An 11,282-nucleotide genomic window follows, 5' to 3' on the forward strand; every position below is an offset into this window, starting at 1 on the left:
CCACGCTACACAAATGGTGATGCATGCACATTCTTTTAAGTGTCATACATGCTGCTAATTTCGTGGAGGTACATGTAGACAACATTGGATTAGAGTTGGTTAATATAAATAAATTTATCTCATTTAGAGTTGATCTATCTCTGGAGATTGTAGAGACCTTAACAACCCACAAAAATATTATAGTTCAATATCTTTGATGCGATGCAACTCATGCGTTGATAAAATTATTTTTTAAATTTTGATTTAAATATATATTCTACGTTTAATTGTCCAATTTTATTTCAAATGGTATTCTTCATGAAGCCATTTCTGATTAATTAACATAATATTCTCATTTTTAAAAAAAAAAAACTTACCAATAATATTATAAGGGATCAAATCATGTAAAGTTAAAATAGGATAATAAATATCTAGTTCCAACATACTATAAGGACTAAAACTGTAATGAAATGTGGTATAAATACATCCTCCCCTCGCTTCCAAACCTATGCCCATAATTCACTTTTAAGTTCATAGTTGGATACATTTCAAACCCAGAAAGCCTGAAAACAATAATCCTCAGTGCTCATCCCCAGCAAGAGCAATGGAAGGACAGGGTGAAGATGTAAGATTGGGAGCCAATAAGTACAGAGAGAGGCAGCCTATAGGAACAGCCGCTCAAACTCAAGATGCCAAGGACTACAAGGAACCACCTGCAGCACCTCTGTTCGAGCCAGGCGAGTTAAGCTCATGGTCCTTTTATAGGGCCGGCATAGCAGAATTCGTCGCCACTTTCTTGTTCCTTTACATCACTGTTCTAACCGTGATGGGCGTCTTCAAATCTCCAACCAAGTGTAAGACAGTGGGGATCCAGGGCATCGCTTGGGCTTTCGGTGGCATGATCTTCGCTCTTGTCTACTGCACCGCAGGCATTTCAGGTGGGCATATTAACCCCGCGGTGACGTTTGGGCTGTTCTTAGCGAGGAAGTTGTCGCTGGTAAGAGCAGTCTTTTACATGATAATGCAATGTCTGGGAGCCATATGTGGCGCTGCCGTCGTAAAGGGCTTCGAAAAGAGCCAGTACGAAAGACTAGGCGGCGGTGCAAACACCGTTAACAAAGGCTATAGCAAGAGCAGTGGCCTCGGAGCTGAAATTGTCGGTACCTTTGTTCTTGTTTATACCGTCTTCTCCGCCACCGATGCCAAGCGTAATGCACGTGACTCCCACGTCCCGGTAAGCAAAAAAAGCAACAGTTACTGTTTCATCTCAAATTATTACAGCTTTTTATCTTTGAATTTAAATTGAATGTCAGATCTTGGCGCCACTGCCGATTGGTTTCGCCGTGTTCCTAGTTCACTTGGCAACAATCCCGGTCACAGGAACAGGCATTAATCCGGCTCGGAGCCTTGGCGCAGCTCTTATTTACAACAAGGAGCAAGCATGGAATGACCATGTGAGTCTTTTTTATATAAACACAATGAATTTGATTTGAAAAACGTTCCGTCTAATGCAAAATCCTGTATGGGTGCAGTGGATATTCTGGGTAGGGCCTTTCATCGGAGCAGCACTGGCAGCTTTGTACCACCAAATAGTGATAAGGGCCATCCCTTTCAAGTCCAAATAAGCCGTTGATGGTGGAAACAGGTGGTTTATATGTGTCAGTCTGTGATGTTTCATTTTCTTACGATGAATGAGTATGGTGTTTAGTTTTGCTGGATGTAATTAAAATGGTCAGTTGAAGGACAACCGTGGCTACTACTAATGGTTCCATGCTAGTGAACGTTGTTATGTAAGGAGGATTGATCATTTTTCTACTCTATAAATGATCGATTGGGTTAGTTTTACTCTACATATTAATTGTGATCACAAATTTGATTAAAAACTGACTTTGCATACTTGGTTTCGATGAATATACAAAGATAAAAAACTGACTTTGCATATTTGGTTTCGAAGAATATACAAAGATAAAAAACTGACTTTGCACGAGCTTAAAAATAATTGAAGTTTCTGGTAGATCCACAGATGAGGTATTAGGAGAGATTATTGACATGAAACTAACCTTGAACATTGAGATAGATAAGTGGAGTTTTATTCGGAACAACGAGTGTGAGCAAATTGGTTGAGAAATGGCGATAACACATAACCTTTCTTCATGTATTTGCATCCCAAAGGAAATGCCGCAATCAAATCTCTATTATTGAATCAGATAATGTGGTGTGAATGAAGGAGTAGAGATGGAGACATTAGTGCAAGAAATCTTTACTTCTCCCTTCTTATCTTCTAGTTCTTCGAATGGAGAGAGTAATAGTGCATCATTGAGGAAATGAACTTAGCTCTAACTACAGAATTCACTGAAGGGACGTGCTTTTAGCATTAAAATCCACGAGTCTGATAGAGAGTTCTGGTGAGGATGGTTTATGAGCACTTTTCTTTCACACTTATGGCATATCGCGAAGAGGAATTCTCCTAACCTTTCCTATCATTCACTAAACATCATATATCAATCAATTAAGTTAATCCACATAAAAATATACTTAAACATACTATGATGACATAGAATTCATTAACTACTTTAAATACTTATAAATCATAATCATCTAGTATTATCTCCTAATTTAGGTTCTGTTTGACATGATTGTTTAGAAGCACTCATCTAGGTTCCGTTTGGTGCAACTTTTTAAAGCAATTTTAGGTAAAAAAAAAACTCATTTTGATTGCAAAATTAATATCAAACGGGTAAAAAATAAAAAAATTATGGTGGAAACGGTGGTTAGCTTTTTCAGTATCAACTTTGCGTTTGGAAACAAATTATAATTTTACCCTTAGTAATGCATAACCTCTACTCAATTATGTATTAATATTTTATTTTGATAATTTAATACTAACATCCTTAAAAAATAATTTATTACTTAATAATTTATTTTAATTACTAATGGTTTTTTATAATAACTTTTTGTCAAAATAGTATTTAAATTATTATTTCATAATAATTTTATGTCTACATGTTAAAAAATACTGATAATATATTTTTTCTTAAAAAAATATTTCAAATATAAAATATTCTTAATGAGTTATCTTAAAATATTATTTATATTTTTATTATAGTTTAATTTGATAGATTTATATATCATAGTATTAATAAGTGCAAATATAATTTAAATGCTACATTTTTAAATTTTCAATATAACTTATGTAATTAACATTTTATCTTTTCAAACTCACTTTTTAACATCAACTCCAAACAGTTAAATTTTAAGATATACTTTTTTACACCATTTTTAAAAGTCCATTTCTAGAACATTTTTTAAAAATCATTTTTTAAAAGTTGCACCAATCTTGCCCTTAATCACGAATCATATTTTACCAAGATAGTTATTTAACACATATGAATCATATTTTTTAAAAACTCAAACATGGCTCAAAATGTCATTTAACACATATTACAAAATTATGTACATATTTATCGTACTAAGAGTTTTAGAAAAAAACAAAAAAAAAGATAGTTACACTGATATAAGATCAATGTTGATGAATATCGATGTCTTGTAAAATAACTAAACATACAATGTAAGTTTACATAGTTTGAGTAGCCTTAACCATGAATATTATTGGATGACATCTCTATAACCATCTTTAGCAATAAACAATAATAATGTCTATGACCATACTTTAACAATAACAATAGTAATATCAATGATCATGCTTTAGTGTTAAACAATATCAATGTATATGATTATAATTTAACAATAATAATAGCAATGTAGGCAACAATTAGATGTATACCAAAACAATAGGTGAAATGAGACATTTATAGACACTTGATTTTGTTTTGGTAAAAAAAAGTAAGGCCTACCAAGCTTAGGCCCACTATGTTTTACCAAGACCAGAGCCTAAAATTCTGGTTTTTTGGCCCAATAGGGTAGATAATTTTATTAATTAGCCTAATAGGGCATATTGATAGGAGTGTTCAAATCCAGGTACCCGGATTTTCAGGTACCCGAAGTGTCGGGTACCCGGGTCTTCGGGTAGTTGATTTGTAGGTCCGTGTCCCAACCCGGATGTTGCAGGTACCGGATAATCGTGTATATGGATTTTGCCGGTACCCGATACCCCATTTTTTTTCATTTTTCAAATTATTAATTTTAAAAAATATATATACAAATTTAATTGTTCAAAACTTCAAATTACATACTCCAACATCCGAACATAAAATTTAAAAGTTAAAAATACAAAATCTAATAATCCATAATATAAATAAAACATAAAAATTCATAGTGAACTAGGGTAAATATGAATTATGATAGTCATTACATCCAATTACTAAACTATCAAAACGTAATCCAATTATGATACTAAATTATAATCACAACCCATTTATATAATTTAATTACCTAGACTTTAATTTCCTAGACTAACAAAACCTAATCCAATTATAATCCAATTTCAAATTAATCCAATTAAATTAATATCATATTTGATAGTCATAATCCAATTACTAAATTATCAATATTTATACAAATTAGCATGTTAATGGTTTAGTAATTGGATTATATTATATATATATATATATATATATATATATATAAACTAACCAGGTACTCGGGTAACCGGGTACCCGAAAAAACTCAATTTTATGATTCGGTCCCAACCCGAAAAATGTTGTGTCGGGCACCTGACCTGGTCGGGTAATTTTTAGAAAATTACCCGGTTTTTTAGGTTCGGGTGGCAGGTCAACCAGGTCGAGTATTTTTGCACACCCCTACATATTGAAGTTTATTTTGGGATCTACGGTATTTGCTACAGTGTTAGCATAAGAGTGTGGGTCAACATACATGCATAAACAACGTGAGCGCATGGGTATCTAAAAGCATGAATTTGACTACAATCATACCATCTTCTATTGATATTATTGGTGTATGTGGTATAATTACCACCCTCATGTGTCGAACAAGTGCTTGGACAACGTAATCAGAATCAAGTCTAATGAAATTATAAACAAATATTAATGTTGCATGTGATTGATTTTTAGAACTATTGTATTTCATATTTATAACTCTAAGTTAGTACTATTTTGGTTTTATTTATAACTCTAAGTTAGTACTATTTTGGTTTTATTTATAACTCTAAGTTCGTACTATTTTGAACACATATATTTATAGGACCCTTATTATTGTATTTCATATTTATAACTCTAAGTTAGTACTATTTTGGTTTTAAATTATGTTTCACGGAGCTCCGGTTTATCAAATGTTTTTATAACTATTATGTATGTCTATTTTGATACCATTGTATGTTTCGAAAAGAAAATGAACATATTTTTTAAAATCATGAGTTGCCTTGGTGGCCCAATGTAATATTTTAGGTTCATTCGGGTTTAGGGTGTTACAATATTAATAAATTATTTTAAATTAAAATGTGAATAAAATTTATAGGGTTTTTAATTATTGATTTTTTGAATTATTTTAAATTAGGGTCAATTTGATAGAATATGTAAGTTTTAGAGACACTATTATTATACCATGTCATATCACAATTTACGTTAAGTCAATCGTCAAGCCCAATGATAAGTAATCAAAATAGAAACAAAACAGAATATGAAGTATGATTTTGAAAAAAATAATTGAGTGGCCAACTAAAAATATGAAAATAAGTGAATGGCATTTAGTTGGGATTGTAGGGAGGTTAACTAATTTTACAAAAAAATAAATCTTGTGTTAAATTAAATGTGAAGTCATAGATTGTATTTGGATAAATTGTTTAAAAATTAAAGCCAATTTAGTTAGCCTTGTATTAATTAATGTCAAGCAGCTCAAGTCTCCAGCTGGCTTAACTGCTGAAGCCGCCGCATCCAGCTGCTTTTCTCCCCTTTACATCTATTGAAATTAATGTATTATTGTTAATATTATCTAATATATATTATATTTAAAAGTCCGACTTAATTTATTAACATCAATTAATCACACATCAATTTAATTTAGTTTAAAATATTTATTATAAAGTGTAGTAAATATTTTAGTTTTTCTTTATTGTAATATTTTAGTTATTGCTCACTTTCTGCTCAACCCCCACGTCCCCTATATTACCTAAAATGTCATAATTTCTTCCCACCTTTAATCAAATCATGAAATAAATTCTTTCACTCAATAAAGTCCGTTTTATGTATTTTATATTTTTCTTAATATTTTCTTATTAATTGTAAAATTTATATTTATTAATAGGAAAATTCTACAACGCTCGACGAGAACTGTTGAGTATCACTAACGATGATCATCGTTAATCTAATTTGTAAAACATTAATATTGTAAATGACTAAACGTATAATTATAAATTAGTTAAAAAATTAAAGGTAAACTATTTAAAATAAAATATTAATTATATTATTTTATATAGTTTTTAAAAATAATTTACAATTTTTCTATATAAAAATTTCTATTTTGGTTAATTTTATTTAGAATTCTTAAAATAAGATTAAAATTTTAAATTATTACTCAAATTTTATAGTACAATTAAATACTAATTCAAATATGACTTGAAGAGTGCAAACCAAAGGACTTGGGTCGTTAATAAATTATTATTATTTCTTGAAATATTGGATTCGAACACTACGTATATGTTACATATGAGTGTCAATTTCAAATAATTGAATTTTTTTAATAAATATTACCTTGTTTTTCCCGGATTAATCAAAGGGAATGACTTTAAAATTTACCTATTGCACAGGGAGCATAACAGGTATTGAGCATTTCTAAAATAATTGGAGCCGAAAGTCAAGCTTTGATGAAGCGGTTGTGGGCGGCGGCCATGAACCAAAATATAGGCTAATTGAATGAAATTGTAGATATATTGGTATCTGATTTCCAACTACTCCGACCTCAAGATTATGAATACGTTAATCACTGTTTAAACTAATAAGTTATTTTAATTAGAAATTATTGCCTTTCCTTATCCATCAAAGTCTCAACTACATTTATATGTTCTTTTTCATGCTATGTAAACCCTAACAAATAGCTTCAACAATTTCATTATCGAATCCCCATTTGCCATCTTTCTCTCCTTTCTCTTCATAACTAACATAAAAGTTTCTTAGCTCTTCCACAATCATGGGGGCTCACCGTCGATTCGAACCGATATCCAAATGTAGCAGCGAGGGAAGATCGAATCAGACGGTGGCTGCGGATTTAGGCGGAACCCTTCTCGTGTCACGTAGTGCTTTTCCTTATTTCATGCTGGTTGCACTCGACGCGGGTAGCCTTATTAGAGCACTTGTGCTCTTAACATCAGTTCCATTCGTGTACTTCACCTACTTGTTCATCTCCGAATCCGTGGCCATCAGTATCTTCATTTTCATCGCCTTTGCCGGGCTGAAAGTTCGAGACATCGAGCTCGTCTCCAGGTCGGTCTTGCCCAAGTTTTATTCGGAGGATGTTCATCCAGAGACATGGAGAGTTTTAAGCTCCTTTGCGAAAAGATACATTGTCACAGCAAATCCTAGGATCATGGTGGAACCTTTTGCCAAGACATTTTTAGGAGCAGACAAGGTTATTGGAACCGAGCTGCAGGTGACCGAGAAACTGACCATGATTTCATGTCATTATGCAAGGTTCGTCCCTTTTCTTTTAAAGTACTGTTATGATGCATTACACATACGTATTTACAATTGCAGATTTTAATCCAAAATGCTTAACTTAATACATGTTCTAATACAGATTCCTTAAGCATAAGATTATGTTTGGTCCTGCAATATGGTTGGTGAGAACGTTTATGATTTAATATTGATTTGCTTGATATGTCTCCTTTGTCTCTCCCCGGCATTAAATTGCTTTTGATTTTTTTCCATTACAAAATTTATATTTCAATGGTCCACAAGGTTCCTACTCATAATGTTAATGGGTACACCTGCAAAAATATTATCAAATAAAAAAGAATTCATATTCGAATCATAGAAATTTCACATTTTTAGACTTTTTTATTTTTTATTTTTTTACTTATTAACACAACTTTTTCGTGCCTTAACCACTCTTTTGCACCTCTAGTTTTTATGCAGGTCATGATTCTCGTGATGTTCAATGCATTTGTATTTATTTATTTCATAATTTTGGTGTTGTTGCTTGCATGGAAAGTCTTACATGAAAGAAACATGTGTAGCCCATAAATATAGTAACTCTACTCATAAATTAACTATGTTTTGTAATAAAAAGAACAACATTTAGCATATGCTTGGAATTTTTTACGGTGATTTTTTGTTGGTATGTGCAGGAAGGATACATGGTGCCAAGAGCCAAATGTGATCCATTACCAAGGAACAAGCTTCTAAGCCCTGTTATATTCCATGAAGGTCGCCTTGTCCAAAGGCCTACACCATTGGCTGCCCTCTTGACCTTCCTATGGCTTCCCATAGGCTTCATCCTCTCCCTACTCCGGGTTTACACAAACATCCCGTTGCCGGACCAAATCGCTCGGTACAATTACAAGCTCTTAGGGATCAAACTGATTGTTAAGGGTACACCGCCACCAGGGAAAGGCCAGAGTGGGGTCCTCTTTGTTTGTAACCATAGAACGGTGTTGGACCCAGTTGTGACAGCCGTGGCCTTAGGCCGAAAAATCACTTGTGTTACTTACAGCATTAGCAAATTCACCGAGATTATTTCGCTAATTAAGGCTGTCGCGTTATCGAGGGAAAGAGAGAAAGATGCGGCCAACATCAAGCGCATTCTCGAGGAGGGCGATTTGGTTCTATGTCCCGAAGGGACGACTTGCAGGGAACCGTTCCTTCTAAGATTCAGTGCTCTGTTTGCCGAACTCACCGACAGGATTGTACCGGTCGCAATCAACACGAAGCAATCAGTCTTCCAGGGGACAACGGTTCGGGGTCACAAGTTGTTGGACCCTTATTTCGTGTTCATGAACCCGATGCCTACTTACGAGATCACCTTCTTGAACCAGCTGCCTACAGAACTCACTTTCAAAGGTGGAAAATCAGCCATTGAAGTTGCAAACTACATCCAAAGGGTGCTCGCCGGGACATTGGGATTCGATTGCACGAACTTGACTAGGAAAGATAAGTACGCTATGCTTGCCGGAACCGATGGTCGGGTTCCATCCAAGAAGGAAAAAAAACAGGAAAAGGAAAAGGCTTAATCAAAAGAAGAAGAAGAAGATAATTTATATTAGTTTTCCTATTGTTTTGCATTGTGTTAAAAACTGTCTTACAATTAAAAACCGATTGTGATGCTAATTCTGAAAAGAGTAACAACTATGTATATTTTGGTACTATTTTTTTTATAGAAACAAATATTTAATGTGCTAGTGGCCACTGGCCATTTCCTATCTATCTGCATCTTAGTATTTTTCCGACTCAATGTCAAGGAATAATAAGCAACGATTAGATGAAATTGCAGGGTATGCAGCTGACTTGTTGTGTAGCCCCGTACCATTAATGTCCCCAAAATTAGCAAACAAATGATATGATTCAGAATTTACATAACCATAAAAAGGTAAAGGAGAATAGTGGAAAATTCATTGGGTTGACCTAAATTTGAGTGGTCCGTTAGCAAATGGCTTTGAATAGAATCAGCTGGATTGGCCTTATATGTACATTTTCATGCATTAATAATGAACGTGGCTCTGGCAGAGAATTGTTACTCCAAACGCTGGCATTCTATTGTTAGCCACACTGTCAATCAGTCCCACATCTGCTGCAGCTCTTAAATTCGCTCTCTTTAATTGCAACAACTCAACATTTATTGTATGTTTGTCTCAATAAAAAACAGAAATAATTTTGTTGCTATGTGTTGGACAAGTTAAAACTGTAAAATATACTGGTTAGCAATTACAATTACATCAAAGGGTTATTATTTAATATATAATTTGTGTAAAATTTATATTTTAATTTTATATTTTAAATTTGTAATGTTTACAATTTATTTTTTGAGTTATTTATTTTTTAATCAACTCAAATATTTTTTTAACTTTCCATTTTCAACTCGGTTAAATTTTTACAATTTGAATATTTAAAAGGCATAATACAATAAAAATACCCCTAATGTTTGACATTAGTGTAAACTGTCAAACTTGCCCGTATTATTTTTTTGGAACATTTGACCAATGAAAGTTTAACTTTGGGTTAAAAATCACCTTTTATGGATGAAAATTATTAGTCAACTGACGGTCGCTTGGAGTTGACTAAGCAAGAATAGGTGGAGGGAAATGCTGATGTGGCATATCTAGGTCATGGTAGATGATGATGTGGCAATGCCACATCAGATTTTTTAAATAAAAAATAAAATTATTATGATTTAATTATTTATTTATTTATTATCAATTAGATAATAACATGTGTCACTCTCTTATTGATGTTGGTTTGAAAGAACTATCAAAATATATACATGAGAGCGGACTCAAATTTGGCCAAATAATGTGGGATAGATAGCTTTTACCACCAGACCAAACTATTTACTTTGTAAAATGATGAAACAAACCCTATTTAATATATACTTAAATTTAAATTTAATGAAAAAAAATAAACGCGTGACCTTCTCTTCCTTTCTCCCTTTCTTTTCCCCTTTTTTAGTTCCAACAATCAACACACATGTTCTTGTTATTTCCTTTCTTTTCCCCTTTTTTAGTTTCAAAAATCAACACCCATGTTCTTGTTCTTCTCCTCAACCGAATGAAAATAAAGCAAATATTCTCTCGAAGCAATCTGGTATTCTTGTTCTTCCATTTCTTGTTTTTGGGTTCTGTTTTTTTTGTTTTCTTCTGGGTTTTTTCGGCTTTCATTTTCGAGGGATTTTCATTTAGAAATTCATAATATACTAGAATAGATAGACTTAGTTTTGAACATTTTTATCGGTTTGAAGACAATGATTTGGTTGAACCTTCTTTTCAAATAGGGTAATTCTTTGATTTTATGTTAATTTTGTTGATTATTGTTTTGTTGTTTTCAAGCTAAAATTACCATTATTTTATCTCAGCAAATGAAATTAGTATTCATCTCAAGGTTGAAGACGAAGTATAGTATGATTTCGTAAAAAGAAGAGATTTTTAGGTTTTGTTTTGAGTTTTTGATTATGGGTTTTTGATAATGTCGTTGACTGTTTCATCGGATATTCAAGAACCATAATTGTTGGTCAGAAGCTATATTTTTCGATGTTGTCGTCGGATTCGATATCGGTAGAATCTTCACATCCATGCTTTTCGCCACCATAGAGTGACACATGTCATTCTCTAATTGATCATAAATAATTAAATATAAATAATATTAATCATAAAATTATTTATTTTAATTTTAAAAATTTTGACA

General features: G+C 32.6%; 1 protein-coding gene and 1 pseudogene across 2 annotated transcripts; both read left to right on the plus strand.

The window, feature by feature from the left end:
* The first annotated feature begins 478 nt into the window (after positions 1 to 478).
* On the plus strand, positions 479 to 1,827 carry LOC120214077 (probable aquaporin PIP1-4). 2 transcript variants are annotated; one of them, XM_039212070.1, is made up of 4 exons: positions 479 to 1,213; positions 1,293 to 1,433; positions 1,512 to 1,661; positions 1,693 to 1,827. In XM_039212070.1, the coding sequence occupies exons 1-3, from the start codon at positions 584 to 586 to the stop codon at positions 1,602 to 1,604; spliced, it is 864 nt and encodes a 287-aa protein (XP_039068001.1). In that variant the 5' UTR covers positions 479 to 583; the 3' UTR covers positions 1,605 to 1,661; positions 1,693 to 1,827. The 2 variants fall into 2 exon arrangements, with proteins under 2 accessions (XP_039068001.1, XP_039068002.1); XM_039212071.1 differs by having other exon boundaries at positions 1,512 to 1,655; positions 1,687 to 1,799.
* Positions 1,828 to 7,073: 5,246 nt separating this feature from the next.
* On the plus strand, positions 7,074 to 9,260 carry LOC120214078 (annotated as a pseudogene).
* The last annotated feature ends 2,022 nt before the right edge of the window (positions 9,261 to 11,282 follow it).

This window comes from Hibiscus syriacus, unplaced genomic scaffold (genome assembly GCF_006381635.1).
Source record: "Hibiscus syriacus cultivar Baekdansim isolate YM2019G1 unplaced genomic scaffold, ASM638163v2 tig00110050_pilon, whole genome shotgun sequence".
Lineage (NCBI taxonomy): Eukaryota > Viridiplantae > Streptophyta > Magnoliopsida > Malvales > Malvaceae > Hibiscus > Hibiscus syriacus.

Coding starts and splice junctions, on each gene's coding strand:
- LOC120214077 (XM_039212070.1), top strand. CDS start 584: ATGGAAGGACAGGGTGAAGATGTAAGATTGGGAGCCAATAAGTACAGA. Junction 1,214..1,292: donor CACGTGACTCCCACGTCCCG/GTAAGCAAAAAA, acceptor ATTGAATGTCAG/ATCTTGGCGCCACTGCCGAT. Junction 1,434..1,511: donor AGCAAGCATGGAATGACCAT/GTGAGTCTTTTT, acceptor GTATGGGTGCAG/TGGATATTCTGGGTAGGGCC.